A 22,127-nucleotide genomic window follows, 5' to 3' on the forward strand; every position below is an offset into this window, starting at 1 on the left:
TGTGCCGGGGAAAGGGACGTGCACACGGTAGGAGGTGACAGACGCTGTTTGAAATCCTCTCCACTCCTGGAGTTGCGGGTCAACCCTCGGGGGGCCGCCCTCTGCACCGGCCCCCAGGATGCATTTAGGCCTCTGCCGTGGAGGGTTCAGACACGACAGAGACGGGCCTCGTCCGTGCCTCAGGGATGGCCCAGAAACCATCCACGGCCTGCACCATGCTGCCTCCTTCTAGGGCCACGGAGACTCTTTCTGGAAGGTTCCCAGGGTGCCGCGCCCAGCCGTGTCCCTGGGTCAGCCCTGTTAGAGCAGGTGGGGAGGGGGCGAGGAGAGGAAGGTGCAGGGGGGAGGTGCTCAGTGCAGCCCCCACAGGGAGTCAACAGGGTCAGGAGAAGAAAGCCCTTGTCTTCTGCAGACGGGGAGTGTGACCCTCACGCCTCTTTGGCGGCTGCAGCTCGGCTGAGAAATGAAAGGAGGACCCTGCTCCCTCTCCCTGGCCGAGGCTCACGTGTTGGTCGAAGGCACGTGGGCGAACCTGTGAGCCCAGGCACCTGTGCCAGTCGCTGGGCGAAGTCCGAGTTCATCCACAGGATCCCTGATGTGGGAGGAGCTGAGGCAGAGCAGCCATGGTGCCGCCCCCGTCACAGGAGGGCCGTCCCCGGGACCACATCCCCGCACCCCGTGCCCTGCCCAGGAGCCCTTCCCTGCTGGCATCTCCCGCCCAATGCATCCTGTCTTCCCACCGACCCTGATCCTGCAAAGGCCGGGAGCCTCCGAGCGCTTCCCTTGCCGGGTGACCCTCAGGCCCCCCAGCAGTGCTGAAACCCTCGGAGACGGACAGAAGGAGAGAGCGTCGGCCACGAACAGTTACAAGGCTTGCGTTAAGAGACGAACACTAGTACTCGAGGCCTCCCCCCCGCCAGGGCCGGACTTGCTCGAAAGGGAGCATCGGGCTGGGCCGACAGGATTTGGTCCCCCCCACCTGTTCTCCGGCCCCTCGAGAGGCAGACCACGCGTTAACCAGCGGAAAACAGGTTTAATGCTGCGGTTCCCAGCACCCGCGGAGAGTCCGGGTCATCGGTGCCGCGCTCCCAAGGCACCGCCCGAGGCCCCTCACACAGAGGACAGAGTCAGGAAGGCGGCCAGCCAGGCCCCGCTGCTCCTCAAGCGGCTTGCTCGTCCGCCTTCTCTGAATTCCGGCTCGCGGATGTTCGGCTCCTGCGTATTGCACAAGAACTCCGAACAGCAGTGCGCGTACAGGAAGGGCATAGGCTCGACGAGGACAAAGGACTTGAGTCCCGGAGCAAACGGAGCACTTACTGGACAATTCCTGGAGCACTGCTTCGAAACATAGAAGAAACGCGGATAGATTCCTGACAGGAAGTGAAGAAGAGAAAGGCACCACGTGAACTGAGAGCAGCGACACCAAAGCGCTTCGGGCCTGTGCCCGTCCCATCCCGACCTTCCGGTGCCCCCGCTCAGAGGCCACGGTTGAAGCGGCCCCTCGTCTACAGGGCGGTCGGGAGCCACCGCCCAGGACGGGGTCCGGCCTTTGTGTTCACGGCTGCCTCTGGGGGCGGGGGTGGCTTGCGTGCAGTGTGACCACGAGATGCTGCCCGCCCCTCCCCGGCTGGCCTGTCCACGTGCAGGGGGAGCCCGGGTCTGGGGCTCTCCGTCCGGGGATGTACAGGCTCCCGGGCCTCACCGCTCACCACCAGGTCGCTCTGGACTTTGTAACCACGGGACAGGCAGGGGAGCAAGGGGCTCTTGCCCATCCTGGCCGCTGCCTGGGGCTCAGCGCCGGCCTCTCCTTGGGCCGGCGCTGTCACCGTGAGCCTGCTGTACACGGCCCGGCTCCGCCCCGGCCGCGGGGTCACGCTGCTGGCTTCGCCTCATCTGTGGTTCACGGTGACAATCGCTTTTCCCTACGAGGTGATGACGTTCACGCGGGGCTGGCGCGAGTCCCAAGCACCCCCTCGGCACCCCGCGTGTTTCCGGGAACGCGGACCCGCCGGTAGGGGCTGACACTCTGCCTCCCAGCGCTGGGCGCTGCTGGGCCTCCGCACTCCCCTTCGGGGGCTTCATGCGGCCTGGAGCTCCCGGGTGACAGACGCCAGACAGAGAGGTGGTCTCCACCCTTCTTAAAGCACACAACACTCCTTCCAGAACGTAGCGTAAGCCCCGCCCCTCATTACGTACACCTCTTGTAACAGCACTTCTCCGTGGGGCGGTTGAAATGAAGGCTTTCGTCGTTCATTTAAAACGAACACAGATAAGCCTAGTCTTTTCTTCCCGCACCCCGATATTCCATCGCGCCCAGTCCTGGCGCCCCGCCCTCCGTCGGCACCGCTCTCACACAAGCTGGCCTGTCACCTGCCTGTGTTCTGACGTCTCGGGACTTTCCTCCGTTTCTCTTGAACGAACGTGATTACCTTAGTTACTCTGTTGAGAAAACCCAGACAGACCCCAACTGCTGAAAGGATTGACCGACTTTCCTGTGAACCCGGGATGCACGGAGATACTCACTCACGGCAACGGAGGTACAAAAGTGAAAATCCCTAGGACAGTTTGATGGATTTGTGCAACCGAAACTATTCTCTATCTCGCAGACGTGACACTTCAGGGTTGCAGCTGAAACGGGAAGAAAACCAGAGTGAAATACCACCGCTCTCCAGGCCTATCGGAGGAGCACCGCCCCTTCCCCCATCTCTCCCTCCTCCAGGGAGCACAAAGCCACGGGTCCCGAGTCCTTGTATTCTCCCCTGGGCTGCCCTCACCCTACCTCTCACACACACACACGCACCCACACACACACACACACACGGCACCTCAAGTTCAATGGCTCAAAAGATTTGCAATCTGCCTTCCAGGGCCCTTCCCACTCACCTTCCCCACTCCTCCCTCCCCGGCCCCAGGCCCTGCATCCCCTCCCCTGGGTGTGGCCCGCTGCCTGGTCTGCATTAGGGCAGGACTCGCTCCCCGCTCCCTGGGGACAAGCCGGTCACCCTTCTGCGGCTGCTCCAGTTCTCTGACACAGCCCTGGATGGTCCTGTGAGGGCCGGGCCACGCGTGGCGCCCAGCCTGATGTCTCCCAGGAAGGCAGGGACACCGAGGGGACAGCACGGTGCTGGGGAGTAAGCCAGGATTCCGGCCACTCCTGCCGGCCCTCGACAGGGGAGCCCCAAATCAAGAGGCTCCCCCATCGGGTGTCCAAATCCACAGGCTGCCCTCCTGACGCTCTCTCGCTCCCTGACCCCCGTGCCTGCCACCGCCCTGGGGCCCCCGCGGGGTCCAGACATGGGTGGCCACGCCGTGTCTGCAGAGGCATTCTGGCCCGCTTCCTTCTCCCAGCCCAGGGGGTTGAGGGGCCCAGACTTACCTTGTTTTCCAGACACGGTGACGTTTGTCTCCACCCGCGGCAGGCCCGTGACCAGGAGCAAAGCAAAGAGAATCATCGTTTCCGTGGTGCCTGGCCCTGGACACGGGGAGTGAGGCCACGCGGTCAGCTCTGTGGCTCCGGGGTCAGACCTGGCCGCCTGGGAGGCCACCCCGTGGGCCCAGGGAAGGCGGGGCGCTCCCTTGAAGAGTGTGGACGCCTACTGGCCATTGCCTAGTCCTGTGGCCCAGTTTGAGGCCCAAGCATACACGCCCACCAGATCCCGTTCTGGCACCGTCACCCTTTGCTCCCACCCCAGCCCTCCAGGACGGTCTCCTGAACCCACCCTGCGCGGGCCCCACCCCACCCTTGACAGCAAAACAGGCCAGGGGTGGCCCTCTAGGCCTTCCCAGCAGATGAGAAGTAACTGCAGCCATGGACGCTCACTGAAGGGACTGGTGTGTTCGGCTTCAACGCCCTCCGAGACGCTCTCTGCGCGACGATTATTAGGTATGTCGATCGTTATACACGCAGTTGGTCGTTTCTTTACGTGACGCGTCCGCGCTTCTTTTTAAGGTTTCTCTCGGTAGCCCCGTTTTTTTTTAATTTTTTTTTCAACGTTTTTTTTATTTTTATTTTTTTTTATTTTTGGGACAGAGAGAGAGACAGAGCATGAACGGGGGAGGGGCAGAGAGAGAGGGAGACACAGAATCGGAAACAGGCTCCAGGCTCTGAGCCATCAGCCCAGAGCCCGACGCGGGGCTCGAACTCACGGACCGCGAGATCGTGACCTGGCTGAAGTTGGACGCTCAACCGACTGCGCAACCCAGGTGCCCCGGTAGCCCCACTTTGTATGTTTGTTTGAGTTTTACCTTCATCCTTACATCTCTCTCTTTTCTTTAACGTTTATTTATCTTTGATGGAGAGAGAGCGAGACAGGGCACGAGCGGGGAAGAGCAGAGAGAGAGGGAGACGCAGATTGCGAAGCAGGCTCCAGGCTCCGGGCTGACAGCACAGAGTCTGACGTGGGGCCCGAACTCACAAACCGTGAGATCACGACCCGAGCCGAAGTCGGATGCTTAACCCACTGAGCCACCCTGGCGCCCCTATACTTACATCTCTTGAAACAACTTTCTTTCTCCAAGTTTTGTCGTGTAAGATTTGCTCCCCGGGTTGTCACTTTTCAACGGCACCCTATCCTTCCCACCCATCACCCTGCTTCACAACGGACCGCTTCCGACGCAGTGAGCCCGTGCTCCTGTCCTCTCCCTTCATGGCCCAGTTTTAGTTGCATCATTTCTGCCTCATCAGATCAGACAGAGGAGAGCAGAAGTATCCAGTCCTATAGATAAAGAACCATCATTCCCCAAAGCAAACACTGGCCACACCGAAAATCAACAACACGTCTTGCGCCCGTCAGAGCACTGAGGTCACAGAACTGGCGCTCCCAAGCCTGGCGAGCCAGGGGTGCCCCGCGAGGCAACCCTAAATATGCTCACCTGGAGCAGAAGCTGCGGGAACCACGAGCCGGTGGGAGCCCTTCACTGTGATTTTGACAGAGGGCTAGAGGCTGAGTGCCAGAGCAGGAAGAGCCGTCCCCGGGCTGGGGGGGGGGGGGGCGGTCTCCCGAGCGCACAAGGGTCTCCATCCAGCCCCCGGCACTTCGTCTCCGAGCCCTTTCTTTCTCTGAGTGGGTAACAGCCGACAGTGCCACACAACACGCCCTCCCTCCAAGGAGCAACGCGTGAGAAAGATTCAAAGCTAAAGCGGGAGACGAAAACAAGGACACCGAGAGTGTACGACCTAAGGCGACGACAGCTACGGCAAACTGGGCACAGAGTCCAGGCCCCGGGGCCCCGTAACGTGAGTGCTCGCGCTCAGGGCCTACTTACCGCGCTTCCTCTCAACCCACAATACACGACCAACTGGCAGCCGGACACACAAGGCATGCCCGGAGCCAAGATAAACCGTCCGCAGAGGAAAAGCCAGCACGAGGATGTGACACAGGTGACGGACAAGTCACCTTCGTCAGAGAGGGGATGTGAAATGACAGGACCAGGACACTAAGAGCGCCGGTGGAGAAGGCAGACCACACGTGAGAACAGATACGCAACGTGAGCTTAGGAAGGAAAACTCTGAGAGTCACATGGGAATGCTAGGAAGCAAAACCACGTCTTTTAAAAAAAATTTTTTTTTTAACATTTATTTATTTTTGAGACAGAGAGAGACAGAGCATGAACGGGGGAGGGGCAGAGAGAGAGGGAGACGCAGAATCCGAAACAGGCTCCAGGCTCTGAGGCGTCAGCACAGAGCCCGACGCGGGGCTCAAACTCAAAAACCACGTCTTTTTTGATGAAAATGAGGAATGTGTCGGGTGGGTCACCACTGCCCTCGACACAGCCGCAGAAAGACTCCGCGAGCTTGAAGACGGGTCGGTAGAACTCTCCTTGCCTGAAACGCCAAGACAAACACAACAAGCAAACAGAACAGAACGTCCAAGAACCGTGGCACGAGCTTCTTTTCGGTAACACCCAGCTCCCCGAAAGACCAAAAGGAGGAGGAGGGATGGCACGGAAGCATCCCTGAAACCATACTGGCTAAGGGCTTTCCAGCGGTCCCGACAGACATCGCTGTGGAGACTCGGGAAGCTTAGAGAACAGGACGGGCACAACCCCCGAAACAAACAAATACACACACACAAAACCACGTCTACCGAGGCGTGTTCAAAGCACAGAAAATCACAGAGAAAGCTGTCCGGAACCCGGAGGAAGAAACAACACACGTGACGTGCCAAGAAACAAGAAGAGGGCCTTCCGTGCACTTCACATCGAACCACCCAAGCAAAAGCCCGTAAAAAGCATTTCAGGTGGCGGAAGACGACGTCTGCCAACCTAGAACCCGGTAGCTAGAGGAGCTCCCCTTCGAAGCACAGCAGACTGTAGTTTCTTAACGCCCGCGACACCCACCACACAGTGTGTCCACTGCTCACTTCATCTCTCTTCCGGTGTTGAGTCCACGATAAAATATAGCAATATGTTTGGAGAGGAAATCCCATCACCTTTCAAACATCGCAGTAAATAAAAACTAAAACACACGCTAAAAAAAAAACAAACTGCGAGGAAGCTCTCTTGACACATTTACCTGCGATTTCCGCCACATGCACTGAGCACAGAGGCTCGGTGCACATCAGCAGAGTGCAAGGCAGCTCCCCGAGGGTCAGCATCCAGCAGCCCCCTGCACAGGCCCCACCGCCCCCCTCCCCACCTGCACCGCCCCTCCAGGCACCTCTCCCCACCCGCACCTCCCCTGCACCTCCCCTCCTGGCTCCTCCCCTGCACCTCCCCTCCTGGCTCCTCTCCCCACCCGCACCTCCCCTGCACCTCCCCTCCTGGCTCCTCTCCCCACCCGCACCTCCCCTGCACCTCCCCTCCTGGCTCCTCTCCCCACCCGCACCTCCCCTGCACCTCCCCTCCTGGCTCCTCTCCCCACCCGCACCTCCCCTGCACCTCCCCTCCTGGCTCCTCTCCCCACCCGCACCTCCCCTGCACCTCCCCTCCTGGCTCCTCTCCCCACCCGCACCTCCCCTGCACCTCCCCTCCTGGCTCCTCTCCCCACCCGCACCTCCCCTGCACCTCCCCTCCTGGCTCCTCTCCCCACCCGCACCTCCCCTGCACCTCCCCTCCTGGCTCCTCTCCCCACCCGCACCTCCCCTGCACCTCCCGTCCTGGCTCCTCTCCCCACCCGCACCTCCCCTGCACCTCCCCTCCTGGCTCCTCTCCCCACCCGCACCTCCCCTGCATTTCCCCTCCTGGCTCCTCTCCCCACCCGCACCTCCCCTGCATTTCCCCTCCTGGCTCCTCTCCCCACCTGCACCTCCCCTGCACCTCCCCTCCTGGCTCCTCACCCACCCGCACCTCCCCTGCACCTCCCCTCCAGGCTCTCTCCCCACCCACTCCTCCCTTGTACCTCCCCTCCTGGCTCTCTCCCCACCCACTCCTCCCTTGCACCTCCCCTCCTGGCTCCTCTCCCCACCCGCTCCTCCCCTGCATCTCCCCTCCTGGCTCCTCTCCCCACCCGCACCTCCCCTGCATTTCCCCTCCTGGCTCCTCTCCCCACCCACACCTCCCCTGCACCTCCCCTCCTGGCTCCTCACCCACCCGCACCTCCCCTGCACCTCTCCTCCTGGCTCCTCTCCCCACCCGCACCTCCCCTGCACCTCCCCTCCTGGCTCCTCTCCCCACCCGCACCTCCCCTGCACCTCCCCTCCTGGCTCTCTCCCCACCCGCACCTCCCCTGCACCTCCCCTCCTGGCTCCTCCCCTGCACCTCCCCTCCTGGCTCCTCTCCCCACCCACACCTCCCCTGCACCTCCCCTCCTGGCTCCTCTCCCCACCCGCTCCTCCCCTGCATCTCCCCTCCTGGCTCCTCTCCCCACCCGCACCTCCCCTGCATTTCCCCTCCTGGCTCCTCTCCCCACCTGCACCTCCCCTGCACCTCCCCTCCTGGCTCCTCACCCACCCGCACCTCCCCTGCACCTCCCCTCCTGGCTCCTCTCCCCACCCGCACCTCCCCTGCACCTCCCCTCCTGGCTCCTCTCCCCACCCGCACCTCCCCTGCACCTCCCCTCCTGGCTCCTCTCCCCACCCGCACCTCCCCTGCACCTCCCTTCCTGGCTCCTCTCCCCACCCGCACCTCCCCTGCACCTCCCCTCCTGGCTCCTCTCCCCACCCGCACCTCCCCTGCACCTCCCCTCCTGGCTCCTCTCCCCACCCGCACCTCCCCTGCACCTCCCGTCCTGGCTCCTCTCCCCACCCGCACCTCCCCTGCACCTCCCCTCCTGGCTCCTCTCCCCACCCGCACCTCCCCTGCATTTCCCCTCCTGGCTCCTCTCCCCACCCGCACCTCCCCTGCATTTCCCCTCCTGGCTCCTCTCCCCACCTGCACCTCCCCTGCACCTCCCCTCCTGGCTCCTCACCCACCCGCACCTCCCCTGCACCTCCCCTCCAGGCTCTCTCCCCACCCACTCCTCCCTTGTACCTCCCCTCCTGGCTCTCTCCCCACCCACTCCTCCCTTGCACCTCCCCTCCTGGCTCCTCTCCCCACCCGCTCCTCCCCTGCATCTCCCCTCCTGGCTCCTCTCCCCACCCGCACCTCCCCTGCATTTCCCCTCCTGGCTCCTCTCCCCACCTGCACCTCCCCTGCACCTCCCCTCCTGGCTCCTCACCCACCCGCACCTCCCCTGCACCTCTCCTCCTGGCTCCTCTCCCCACCCGCACCTCCCCTGCACCTCCCCTCCTGGCTCCTCTCCCCACCCGCACCTCCCCTGCACCTCCCCTCCTGGCTCTCTCCCCACCCGCACCTCCCCTGCACCTCCCCTCCTGGCTCCTCCCCTGCACCTCCCCTCCTGGCTCCTCTCCCCACCCACACCTCCCCTGCACCTCCCCTCCTGGCTCCTCTCCCCACCCGCACCTCCCCTGCATTTCCCCTCCTGGCTCCTCTCCCCACCTGCACCTCCCCTGCACCTCCCCTCCTGGCTCCTCACCCACCCGCACCTCCCCTGTACCTCCCCTCCTGGCTCCTCTCCCCACCCGCACCTCCCCTGCACCTCCCCTCCTGGCTCCTCTCCCCACCCGCACCTCCCCTGCACCTCCCCTCCTGGCTCTCTCCCCACCCGCACCTCCCCTGCACCTCCCCTCCTGGCTCCTCCCCTGCACCTCCCCTCCTGGCTCCTCTCCCCACCCACACCTCCCCTCCATCTCCCCTCCTGGCTCCTCTCCCCACCCGCACCTCCCCTGCACCTCCCCTCCTGGCTCCTCCCCTGCACCTCCCCTCCTGGCTCCTCTCCCCACCCGCACCTCCCCTGCACCTCCCCTCCTGGCTCCTCTCCCCACCCGCACCTCCCCTGCACCTCCCCTCCTGGCTCCTCTCCCCACCCGCACCTCCCCCGCACAGCAGCTACCAGGCTCCCCCACAGGGCACTGCCAGCAGCAGGCAGGCCTTTGCACACACCCCTCAGCCCTCCTCTTGCAGGAAGTCATCCACCTGGAGCTCAGCGGAGTTCCCCTCGTCGAACCCCCTCCCCCCCCCCATCCCCCCACCCCCGCAGGACAATGCTTGTCCTGATGTACTCGCTGACCCCGACCTCAAGAGCAGCTTGGGAAAAGTGCTGGGACGTTTCCTGCTCCTACAGGTGATGGGCAAACGTGCCCCTCCGCCACCCCGCCCCCTCGGCGGCCCTGAACGCAGACCCCGGCCCTCTCCTCCAGGCTGGCCCCCCAGGCACCTGGCAGGGCCCGCTCCAGCTGCAGGGTCTGGCGGGGAGGCGGGGAGATTTCCGTCCCTGGAACCGGCCGGACCCAGCCAGAGACCTTTCCAGAGCACAGCGGCACCAGCAGGGAGGCCCAGAAGGACAGGCAGGAAACGGTGGCCTTGCGGAGTAAGAAGGCTCTTCCGACCGGGTCCCCGCCCCCACCGGTCCCCGCGGAAAAGCCACGCGAGGGACAGCCACGCGAGGGACGAGGGACCAAGCGAAGCCCGACGGGACCGGCCCCGGCGCCGGCAAGGAAGCGCACGCTCTGCGGGCGGAGGTCAGAGAAGGTTCCAGGAGGCTGAGGGTCGCAGTCAAGGACCCGCTTTTCCTTCTGGAAACTGAACACACGACGTCAAACTGGGCCCCGCACAAAGGGCCTGGAGGAGGAAAGCGCAGAAACTGCGCGGAGAAGAGGTCCAGGCGGGGCGGGCGGGGCGGGGACTCCGGGGGCCCAGGGACCCCCGGGCAGCGCCAGCGGCAGGGGCAGCGCCTTTGCAAGCACCCCCCACGCCAGCCCTGGGCCACGCCCCGAACCTCCTGGACCCTATGTCGCCCCCCCCCCCTTCACCCTACTGAGACTAGCCAGGCCTTCTGGAACCTTCCAGGCCCCCCCCCCCCCCAGGCGTCCAACCTTCTGCCGATTAATTTCCACGCTGCCCGCCTGTGAGGTGAGCCCCGAACCTTCCGGAACCTCTGGCGCCGCCGGACTCTCTGAGAGGGGGGCCTTCAAGGCTCGTGGAACCTTGTGGAACCCGAGTGTGCGCGTGCGCATGCGTGGGCGCGGGGCCTGCCGGGAGTCGCGCGCGCAGCGACGGAGACCCCTCCCTTGCGGACGCGCCCGGGCTGTGGGCTGCGGCCCGGAGAGTCTTCGCGCTCACCCTGCTGTGCCCGCCGCTTGGAGGCCTCGCCGTCCAGGGTTCCAGAAGGTTCTCTGCGGTCGCCGTGGGGACGCGTGGGGACGCGTGGGGACGCGTGGGGACGGAGGGCGCAGGGGGCCTGCGGGGCGGCGTTCGAAAGGGCGGTGGGGGGCGGGGGGCACCGTGGGCGCCTGTCCCGGGCCCTCAGCGGGGGGCGGCTGGGCTGCCCGGGTCCTCGCGGGGTGGGGACACGGCGGGTGAGGCGGCCCCGCCCACACGGGCGCCACCCCAAGCCCCAGTCAGGCGCTCCCCCAGACAGGCGTCCCCCCTCAGGCAGGGACTCCCCCAGAGAGGTGAACCCCCTCCCCCAGGCAGGTGCTCCCCAGACAGGCGTCCTGTTCCGGCAGGTGCTCCCGCCCAGGTGTGTGGGGGGGGGGGGTGGGGGGGTGGGAAGCAGTTTTCCGTCAGGATCCCGGGCTCGCAGACTTGGGGGTGCAGATGGGTCCCCGCGGGAACGCTGGGCGGAAGCGGGCACTGCCAGGTGCCGGGGGGGATCCTGGAGTATGGGCCAGGGTCAGGGCTCAGGTGTGGGGACCCCCGGGCCCTCCCCCGCCTGCGCTTCAGGGCCACCCGATTCCGCGGGAGTGGTGGGGTGCGGGGTGGGGGGCAGCGGAACGTTCTGGCGCACACTGTGGCCACCGCGCAAGTCAGGCTGCCGGCCTCCAAGGGAGCAGGGTGGTCACCGCGTGCCGCCCCGCATTTGTCCATCACCTGTAGGAGCGGGAAACATCTGCGTGGATGGTGTCCCGGCACTTTTCCCCAGCTGCTCTTGAGGTCGGGGTCAGTGAGTATGTCAGGACAAGCATTGTTGGGGGGGGGCATAGGGACCTCGGCTGAGCTCCCAGCGGAGGCAGGCCCAGGTGACGTCGTGCAAGAGGAGGCCTGAGGGGTGTGTGGAAAGGCCTGCCTGCTGCCTGTAGAGCCCGGTGGGGGAGCCTGGGACCTGCTGGGCAGGGAGGTGCGGGTGGGGAGAGGAGCCAGGAGGGGAGGTGCAGGGGAGGAGCGTGTGGGGAGAGGAGCCTGGAAGGGAGGTGCAGGGGAGGAGCGGGTGGGGAGAGGAGCCAGGAGGGGAGGTGCAAGGGAGGAGTGGGTGGGGAGAGGAGCCAGGAGGGGAGGTGCAGGGGAGGAGCGGGTGGGGAGAGGAGCCTGGAAGGGAGGTGCAGGGGAGGAGCGGGTGGGGAGAGGAGCCAGGAGGGGAGGTGCAGGGGAGGTGCGGGTGGGGAGAGGAGCCAGGAGGGGAGGTGCAAGGGAGGAGTGGGTGGGGAGAGGAGCCAGGAGGGGAGGTGCAAGGGAGGAGTGGGTGGGGAGAGGAGCCAGGAGGGGAGATGCAGGGGAGGTGCGGGTGGGGAGAGGAGCCAGGAGGGGAGGTGCAGGGGAGGTGTGGGTGGGGAGAGGAGCCAAGAGGGGAGGTGCAGGGGAGGTGTGGGTGGGGAGAGGAGCCAGGAGGGGAGGTGCAGGGGAGGTGCGGGTGGGGAGAGGAGCCAAGAGGGGAGGTGCAGGGGACGTGTGGGTGGGGAGAGGAGCCAGGAGGGGAGATGCAGGGGAGGTGTGGGTGGGGAGAGGAACTGTGAGGGGAGGTGTAGGGGAGGTGCAGGGGAGGTGTGGGTGGGGAGAGGAGCCAGGAGGGGAGGTGCAGGGGAGGTGTGGGTGGGGAGAGGAGCCAGGAGGGGAGGTGCAGGGGAGGTGTGGGTGGAGAGAGGAGCCAGGAGGGGAGGTGCAGGGGAGGTGTGGGTGGGGAGAGGAACTGTGAGGGGAGGTATAGGGGAAGTGCAGGGGAGGTGCGGGTGGGGAGAGGAGCCAGGAGGGGAGGTGAGGGGAAGTGCAGGAGGGGAGAGGAGCGAGGGGAGGTGCAGGGGACGTTGGGGTGGGGATAGGAGCTGGGAGGGGCTGGTGGACCCCAAAGCCTCCCTCCGGGATCCCCACACCCTGCTCACGTGGGTCCTGCAGACACGCATCCTGTGAGGTGGCCTCTGTGACGTGCAGGCTGCTGACGTGTGCCCTGGTCTCCTCACCTATAGGTTCAAGTTCCTGCAGGAGATGATGCTCCTCTGGGCCTTTCTCCTTGTCATCTGGTTGCCTCAGGTCACCCTGGCTAAAGCTTGTTAAGTATCGATTCCTCTCCCTGTCTTCCCGGCGATAAGACTTTACTGTTATCCAGGGTCAGAGAAAGGGTCTGGGTGGGATTCCGTCACCTTAGGCAGCCGGGACCCCCGATGTCAGTGCAGTTGGTGGGCACAGGGTGGGTTTGGAAGGGTCCCCGAGCTAGGTGAGGGTCGGGAGGGCGTTTCTAGCTCGGCCCTCCCTCACCTGGGCAGGACAGCGTTGGAGAGTCCAGGGAAGTCTGGGAGGGCGCTGGCCTTTTCTGACTGCCAGGCTCTCTTGGGCACAGGGACCGTCATCTGCGGGGCAGAGGGTCCCCTCAGCTGGCTCCCTGGCGGTGCTCGCCGGCGTCTGTCTCTGGGAACAGGAACAACTCCCGCGTGTACCCACTCTGCCCGGAAGCTACCCTGGCCAGAGCGGAGCCCGTCGAGGGCCGGGCGGTGGAGGCCTCCAGAAGTCCTTCAAGGCAGGGGGAGGGCACAGCCAAGTATAACGGTGGACGGTGCCCGGGGCGCTGGAGCCAGATGCTGCTTACTGTTTCCTCAGGGACCTATAATCTGAAATGCTACGATTGTTGGACCATCAACAATTTTAAGTGTCCACAAATTACGTTGTGTCCAACAGACTTCAGGCGCTGTATGATCATCTCTGTTCGTAAGTACCTGTTTGTCTTCCTTGCGCGTTGTGAATTAGGCACCCCACCTGAGCACTTTCAGGGAGCTGTCTGATCTGCTCTGTCTTGGACCCAGCCCCGTGGCCCTTGGCCTGCTCTTTGCCTAGAGGCACCCCAGCCTCTAGGCTCAGCCCCAGGAGAGGCCGGTGTGCACCATCCTGGAGAGCCAGGCACCCCGCAAGGTGGGGCTGTCAGGGTCCACGTGCACCATGGGGGGTTGCCAGACCCTAGGCCTCTGCTCCGTGTCCATCCTTGGTGGCGGTGCTGGTGCCCCCGAGTGGCCCGGGCGGTCCCTCGTTGCCCATTTGATTCAGGCTGGTGGGGGGAGGGCTTCCAGCTAAGTAGGCCCGAAAAGCGGGCATCCTGCGGACTTCTCAGGGCAAGGACTACTGCACACGGTGGGCAAGGCCAAGTGTGGGCTCAGGGCAAAGCGTGATTTTTCAGGGTGCTCTTGGCTCTTACTCAGAGGCTCAGGTGCCCTGAGAAAGGCGTCCCGCTCGCCAGGGCCCTAAGCTGAAGCACAGGGTCGGCCAGAGGCCAGTGACCATTCGATGAGCCTGGGAGGCTGCAGCCAGTGCAGGGCCTGGCAGGGAGGCAGTGGCCCCGTGTGGGGCCCTGGCGGCGGCCTGTCCTCTGGCCCCTGGCCTTCCCCAGTGTCTCTTTGCACCTTAACGTGCCATTCTGTGTTCCAAGCCCCCTGCAACACGGTCTTCTTTCTGCCTCCTCTCGGTGGTACCAGCTGGCCTACCCTGTGGGCATCTGGGGCTTTGGAACTCAGGAAGGAGCTGGAATCTGTCCCGGGTTCCTGCAGTGGGCACCTGTTGTGTGCAGGTCTCGGCCTATCGACGTGCAACGATATGGTGGGACTGGCCCTCGTGGTTCTTGTGACGACTGAGGACGCCCTCGGCGTGGCCGTCAGGAACTGGGAACCCACAGGGCTGTGGCTCACGAGTCCTGGAGCTTCCAAGGCACACGGCCAAGTCGTGGTGGGACGAGAGATGCACGGGCTGGGAGTGTGCCTTTTCTGGGCTCAAGGGGGACATCTGGGGTTTCCCGGGCCCATGTTCATTGGTGAGTTTACAACACGAGGGCAGGACTCTAAACGCGAGAAGAAGAGAAATCAGAGACCCGTGATCAGTTCTGGAGCCCCACCAAGAGCCCTGGAACGAAGGAGCCTCGGGCGGTAGCGGTGCGGTGATGTGGGCTCTGTATCTAGTCCAGCGGCTGGTGGTGTTTCCCCCAGAGAGCCGTCCTTGAGGTGGGTGCCTTGGCAGTCAAAGCTCCTCAGGCACTTGCACCACAGGAGGAACAGAGCCACCTTCAGAGCTCCGCTGCTGCCCCTCTGGGAGACCCCGGTGGTTGGGGAGTTGCCGCTCTGGGAAGGCTGCTTCTGAAGGGGGCCTTGGGCTCTGTTTCCCAGCCTCTCGCCCTGTGTGGCTCTGGGCTATACTTGGCCCAGGGAGAGCCCGCATGAGGTCTGCAGGGCTGAGGTGAAGCAGACGGTTGGTCTCGAAGGTCGTGATGGTTCTGTGGTGATGGACGCCAGGGGACCCCATCCAGCATCTCCACACTTCATCCTGCTTCACGTCCACCCCATCAGCCCCGTTGTCCACGAACTGTTCCTGAGACGGTAGCACTTGCGTGGCCGCTGGCCTGCACAGGCGACAGGTGTGTGGGTGAACACCTCAGACATCTTCACGAGAGTCTCCTGTGTGTGGGCCGAGACGGGGGGCGGGGGCAGAGAAGCATGGCGTCCATATTTTCCTCCCAACTGTTCTCGTCCCCCCGGCCCCGCCCCGCCTCAGCGTCAGATAGACCTGGTTTTAGACTGCCGGCACCGATAAGCAGATAAGCCTCTAAGAGATGGTCCACATCTTTGGTCATTAGGGAAATTAAAATTGAAAACACAATTAGGTGTCTCTAATCAGAGTGACCAAAGTCAAAAACAGTGGCCACACCAAAGGCTGGCCGGGATGGTAAAGAAACCAGATTTTCGTATGTGGCCAGTGACAGTGAAAAATGGGACCACAAATTATGGGGAATGCGGTCCGGTTTCTTGAAAACACAACATGCAGCTACCGTCGATCCCCGAATTGCATTTCTGGGGCTTTTCCCAGAAGAGTTGAAACTTCACCTGTGCGAAACCATGCGTGGATGTTTGTCCCAGAGTGGTTTGTAGCACCTCGATCCCCGAAGCAACCCAGACATCCTGGAGCACCTAAACGGTAAAGACACCGTGGTGAGTCCACCTTGGGCATTACTCGGCAGTAAAGCAGGGCAGCTACTGCTCCGTTATCCTGAATGAGTGTCCTGGGAAACACGGGGAATGAGAAAGGGCCAGCTCCAGAGGTAACTGTCCATGTTTCCTCTTATAGACATCCTAGAAATGACCAACTTCTAGAAGCGGACCCTGGAATCGTTTTGTGGGAATCAATGGCCGGGCATTTGTGTGGGAAAAGGGTGGGTGTGTCCATATGAGGGATGACTGTGGTGTAAGCCTGGTGTTCCCCGTCACCGCTTTGAGAGCCGGTGCCCTAGTCACGCTGCTGCACTGCTGTCTGGCCATGAGGTACCGTTGGAAGTGACTGAGTCCAAGTGCACGGGGGCTTTCGTATTTCCTGAAAACGTTTTGAAGGTACAAATATCAGAAGTAAGACACGGAACATCAGAAAAGCAATTTAAGATCTAACGGATTGCTAATGACACTAATATTAAAATGGATACAAGTAGGAACCCATGACTTTCAGAACAAACTAAATGCATATGTTTTGCTTCATAGAGGCATGCTTTCAAATGAGAATATAAAAACTCTGAGAATAAAATACAGAACATGGTATACAACGTAAATACCGACCCCAAGCTCTTAAGCACGCACTGTGGCAAAGCTAACGTGAACTCAAGGGCGTTGCTTGTGTGAAGAGCAGAACAGCACTGGTTGGAGATGAAAGGGTGAGACAACCGGGAAGACACCAGCATCGAAGTGCACACACGCCCGATAATGCAGTAGGAAGGGCCCCACCGAAAAATGGCCCCAGAGCTTAGGAAATGTAGGTAGGGGCACAGTCATTAACATACCTCTGCCAATGGCTGCCAGGTAGCTAGAGCAAGGACCCCAAATTTACCAGAGTTATACAGCTGGGGTAGACCAAGTCTTTCTTTAAAGGAGCAGAAGAAACCTCACTAAGCTTAGTAAGCCACCTAGACTCGTGGCAAGTGCCCCGCACTGCCTGTGAGGGGGTAGGAGAAGCCACGGAGTGTTGGTAAACAGAGTGATCGTTCCTATGTCCCAACAGATCTTTACCCATAGACGCAGCTGGTGGACTGGGGCTGCCCCGCGGGCTCTTGTTTGCCACCCTCTGCTACAGAAGGTCTGAAGGACGCTGGTTACGAAGGAGGAATACTCATGATGTGTGACAGCAGAGCTACCCATGACCCAATACACATTTTTTTACAAGGTCGCTAATGACGTTTGTGATACTGAGTTCATGCCAGGACCTAATGCAAGCATCTACACGTGTCAAAGGAAGGCATTTCTGCAGAGTTCCTTCTCTGTTACGGTGGACTTAAGCTAGAAATCGTGACTCCAAAGAGAACTGGGAAAACCTCCACTCCTTATAATCACACAGAGCAGTTCTGAATAACCAAAGACCCAAAGAGAAGCCACATGGAAGTTAGTAAAGAAGAAGGATTCCATGATTCTAAAGCTAGGACGTGGGGAAAATGAGTGGAGTGCAGCGAAAGCCGAGTCGAGAGCGCAAATAGACACTCTCGGCCTCTCGTAGAAGAGAGAACGTGTGCCAAGGCCCCAAGCTTCCACTCAGGAAGACAGAAGAATAGGAGATCCACCCAGAGAAATGAGGTAGGGAATGTCAGGAAGACAGCAGAAATCCTTGTAATGGGAATATGAAAACCCAGAAAGAATCCCCACAAAGCCAACAGTTGGTTTTTGAAAGGATTCATAGTATGGGTAAAATGGGGCAGGGGAGCTCAAAGGCAGAAACGTAAAATTCACACTTTTGTTATCATAAATGCAAAGGGGGGGCATCCATCAGAGGCCACTTTTTTCTTTCCCTTGTAAAGAAAACAAGAAGCCTCTATGATAGCCTTCCTGTGACACATTGGAGAATCGTGATGAAATGAATCACACCTTGAAAAACACAGTTGAATTGGCTCTGACCCACAATGAGATTGTAAAGCTGAAGTGCCCTGAATCCTTTCTGGAAAACCTAGAAATGGAAAACCTGGAAATCCTTTCTGAAAACCAACTAGAGATAGTGTCTCTGGCAAAGCCCACTAGCTTCGTAGGAGAAATCACCCTACCATACACAAACTCTTCCAGACAATAAAGAGGATTGCTCCCCAACACATTCATGATGACAGTCTGACACTAACACAAAGCCTAGGAAGGACATTGGAAGGATGGAAACCACAGATGAACCTCTCCTGTGACTAGAGCTGCAGCGGTACTAGCCAGATCTGAACCAATAGAATCCTACTGTGGATAAGCTATACCACACCCAACGGAATGTTGTATCCTGCATGGCATCCTGGAATAGGAAAAGAACATTAAGGGGAAAAGAATGAAATCTGAATAAAGTGTGGGAAAATGTGCCATAGGATGGCAAATGATGAGAGACAAGAGGGGCCTGGGTGTAGGTGTTTAGAACACACAGACACACACACACAGACACATACACACACTGCAGTGTGGCTTACAATTGAAACCCACCAGTTCACCATCTTAGCAAAGAAAATGGGAAACATCACAGCCACAGATGCTGAAAACTGATGAAATCCAACAACCTTTCCGAATTAAACAAAAAAATTGAGGAAATGGAAGACAAGAGGACATTTTCTGTCCCAAGGAAAATACTGGAACACTTTTCCCTTGAGGTGAAAGTGGGGTCAGATGCGTCTTGTCACGACCTCCACCTCCATGAGGCAGAATTATGGATGGCACAGGAATTACTAGGTCACTGGAAGAAATGAAACACACAGTGGCTGGGAAATAGGAAGCAAGCAGCTACTATTCACCAAAGATGATGAAGTTTGGACATAAGCAGTACCTTGGGCAATGGCCCGAAATACAAGGTCAGTACTCAAAAATCAAATTAAAAAACCCATGGTGTATTTATACAACAACAATGAATATGTGGAAAATGAAATGTGCAAAAACACACATAGCATTTGAAAACCACCACATACCTGGAAACAAACGCAAGCAGATTTCTGCAAGACTTCCATATCGAAGCTGTGCAACAGGTGAAATGGAAGGACTTAAACCAACGGGTGAGCCAGGCTTCTGGATGGAGCAACCCAGTAGAGGTAGGACAGCTGTTCTCCTCAAGTTCATCCTCAGATTCCATGAAATCCCAGTCAGAGTCTCACCAGGTTAGTGTGTGTGTGTGTGTGTGTGTGTGTGTGTGTGTTGGGGTGGGGGTGGGGGCAAGTTGATTCAAAATATTCAAATGTTTATGGAACTTTGGGGGCTAGGAATGTCCAAGGCAATCTCGTGGAAGAAGAGAGGAACAGAGAACCTGCACTCTTACACAATATTCTTTCGTCTCGTCAATGCACATGGTCTAGTGTTGGTGTTGGGATTGAAAAATAGACCGACAGTGGAGAAAAGAGGTCTCAGAAAAAGCCACATGCTTTCTGACAACGTTGACCCAGAAGGTTGTAGGGAAAGACACTCGTCGGCACTCACCAGTAGTGGATGCAGGAAATCTTATACACATGATTTACACAACAGAAGCACTTTCAGATGCTTTCTAGATCTCCATGTAAATAGTAAAAGAACAAAACGTGGGCTTTATTTTTTTTGGAAGGGAAATGTAGAAGAATGTATCCCTGAGATAATTAAGAATTTAAGACACCTGAACAATATAGTGCTGATCACTGATGAGGAAAATCGGTAACTGGGATTACATAAAAATTCATAACTTCTGCCCCCGAGAGGATACTGGTAAGTGTAAAGATGCCACAGATGAAGAGAAGGCCCTTTAAAACACTGTCTGCCCAAGGGCTTATATTCCGTATATGGAGTGAACTTCTTCTACGAATCACTACTTGAACAAGCAGATCATCCAATAGAAATTGGAGCCAAAGGCTTGGAGGCTGTTTACCAGAAAATGATATCCAAGTGGCTACTAAATATAAGAAAAGTCATCCAACGTGAACGTTTCTGGTGGAAATGAACCTCAGAACTATGGTATGGTAACACCAAAAGGAATGATTAAACATTCACAAACAGCTACTTGTGTGGTGGCAAGATGTTGAGGTGGACACGATCCTTTGGAGTATAAATAGGTTCACCCGCTCTGGAAACCTCTTCAGCAGCATCTGCTAAAGCCATATGTATGCATCTTAAGGACTCAGCATTTACCACCATGTCAAGAACTCACACATGCTCACCTCAAGACGAGGATGAGAATATTCACTGCAGCGCTCTTTGGGGGAGGTAACAGCCAGAAACAATGCTAACGCCCATCAGCAGTCAACGATGGAATGTTCATCAGTGGAAAAGTGTACAAAGGGGAGTGTAAACCATATACAGCGCTGGGCCACATCAGGGATGGGTTTCCCAAACACAAAGCAGAGAAAAGAAGCCAGACCCCAAAACAGACAGTACAGGAGTTCATATTCACCAAGTGCAAAAACAGACAAAACTAACACATAGGCTTGGAAATCCAGACATTTCTTATCTTTAGCCTTGGCTGCTTTTAGTGCCTGATGGAGGAACAGAGGCGGGAATTCGGTAGTTTTTATCCAGTTCTGTTTCTGGAGCTCGTGCCGGTTCCATAGTTATGAGCACTTCCTGAAATCCAGTCAGCTGTCAGCTGGCTTATGAGTGTGCACTCTTCCGTAGAACGTTGGACTTCCAGAAACCCTTCATGTGGCAAATAGAGACAAGCAAGTGACGGGAGCTTAGCTGGGAGTTCCTTCCTTTGACCTCAGAGCCATGAGTGGAAACGTCAACGGTGGCAAGTTCCAGGGAGAAAGTATTGGGTAAAGACTGGGGTCACAAGGGAGCAGAAGTGGTGAGTGAGCGCCGAAGAATTTAACTCAAGGACTCTCTAAGGAGGCCTCAGATGGCGCCTTGCTCACATGGCCAAGTTACACATGCTTGTGCATCTTAAGGACTCAGCCTTGGTGGTTGGCCAAGGCTGTTGGGTGAGCCCACCAGTCAAGGTAATCACAGTAGTTGTGGGACTCTGCTTGCGGTGGAGCACCCTGTCTGTGCTGGGGCGCAGGTTGGCATTAAGCGTGCATCGAGGTTTATATGTTGGGCCAGGAGCTGGGAACACCTGGCCGAGGGTCCCAGGCGGGAGCTCGTCCTAGAGGGGCCACACTGAGTCTCAGAAAATCAGGTGAGGGCCACATGGACGGGGCACTCCACTTCAGGGTCTGTGTGATCCTGTGAGACATGAGGGAAACATTTCTTTGGCCTCCGTTCTCTTTCTAGAGCCCTGAGATTCTTAGGACAAATAATGAACAGGACATTTCATCTGTGCAGCCATGTGCCAAGGCACCTTGATACTATTTAGAGACAGCCAGAGGCAGAGATGAGATGGCCGTGTAGACAGAAAACCATCTCCAGGAGAAGTTGTCCATGGAGGAAACAGACCCTCTGGTGGCCTTTCTTGGGCGTTCTTTATCCGTGAAAATTCTAGGCCACGTAGTCACATCTGGGGATGTAAAACACTAGTTACTGGGTGAACTGTGCTTTGTTGTTTGCAAGCAGAAAACCTGAAATCAATGACTTTCATCTCTACTTTTTAAGGTTTGAACAGTCGGGAGCTACTTGTTTACAAGAACTGTACGAGCAACTGCACATTTGTGTATCCAAGCGAAGTGCCTGATGAAGCCCCAAGATCAAAATTTTTTAAAACTAATAGTTTCTATTTTGTTCGTTGTTGTGGTAGTATTAATTGCAATGAAGGAGGTCCTATTTCTCTTGAAAAGGATATTGTACATGAGGATATAATTGAGGAGCGTGTAGTAGCAATGGCACACATGGGGGAGTCACCATTTTCCCTGAGCATTGCCTCCATCCTGGTCAGCCATACACTGACATGAGAAGCCCTCTGGGAGGGTCTGGTCTCTTCTCTCATTCCTCAGAGCAAGTTCACTCTCCTTTCCTCCCTTGTGAGCCAGGGATACTGACCCACAGGGCCCCAGGTGGACCAGTTACCCTTTCCCAGCTTATTTCAAGAGAGAAATAAAGAACATTATTGCTTGGGTACTGCTTACCTAGAGATTTGTTTGTGGTTTTAGCATTTGATCTGTTTCTTCCTCTTTAGACATCATCTTGCAAATAGACCAAAACATCGTGTTGCTTTAGCATGCAGAGATGGAGTATTTTTTTAAGTTTATTTTTCAGAGAGAGAGGGAGAGAGAGAGAGAACATGCATGGGAATGTGAGCAGGGAGGGGCAGAGAGAGGGAGACAGAGCCCCATGCTGGGCTCAAACTCAGGAACCGTGAGATCACGACCTGAGCCTAAATCAGACGCCCAACTGCTCAACCAACTGAGCCACTCAGGTACCCCAAGAGACTAAGTATTTTAATTAAAGGCAAACAGTTATGGGGGAGAGTGTATGAGTTCGCTCAAAGAGAGGTCCCAGCTATGCTCGGACCACAGGCACCCGAGGCCACCTGAGACTCTGTGCTTTAGTTCTCAGGTGGGGATGATGGAAGCCGAGAGGGAGCTGGGCAAGAGGTGGCACGTGGATATCATGGCCTGACGTTAGAGA

At 58.7% G+C, this 22,127-nt stretch overlaps 1 protein-coding gene and 1 long non-coding RNA gene across 2 annotated transcripts; one reads left to right on the forward strand and one right to left on the reverse strand.

Moving 5' to 3' along the window:
* Positions 1–1,013: 1,013 nt before the first annotated feature.
* On the reverse strand, positions 1,014–10,458 carry LY6K (lymphocyte antigen 6 family member K). Its single transcript, XM_043601935.1, has 4 exons — positions 10,314–10,458; positions 3,377–3,472; positions 2,524–2,628; positions 1,014–1,370 (listed from the first exon to the last, which is right to left on the reverse strand). The coding sequence occupies exons 2-4, from the start codon at positions 3,450–3,452 to the stop codon at positions 1,111–1,113; spliced, it is 441 nt and encodes a 146-aa protein (XP_043457870.1). The 5' UTR covers positions 3,453–3,472; positions 10,314–10,458; the 3' UTR covers positions 1,014–1,110.
* A 2,080-nt stretch (positions 10,459–12,538) lies between these two features.
* On the forward strand, positions 12,539–21,625 carry LOC122495876. Its single transcript, XR_006300636.1, has 3 exons — positions 12,539–12,700; positions 13,246–13,353; positions 21,156–21,625. It is a non-coding gene; the product is annotated as an uncharacterized LOC122495876 (long non-coding RNA).
* Positions 21,626–22,127: the final 502 nt, after the last annotated feature.

This window comes from Prionailurus bengalensis, chromosome F2 (genome assembly GCF_016509475.1).
Source record: "Prionailurus bengalensis isolate Pbe53 chromosome F2, Fcat_Pben_1.1_paternal_pri, whole genome shotgun sequence".
NCBI classification, from domain to species: Eukaryota; Metazoa; Chordata; class Mammalia; order Carnivora; family Felidae; genus Prionailurus; species Prionailurus bengalensis.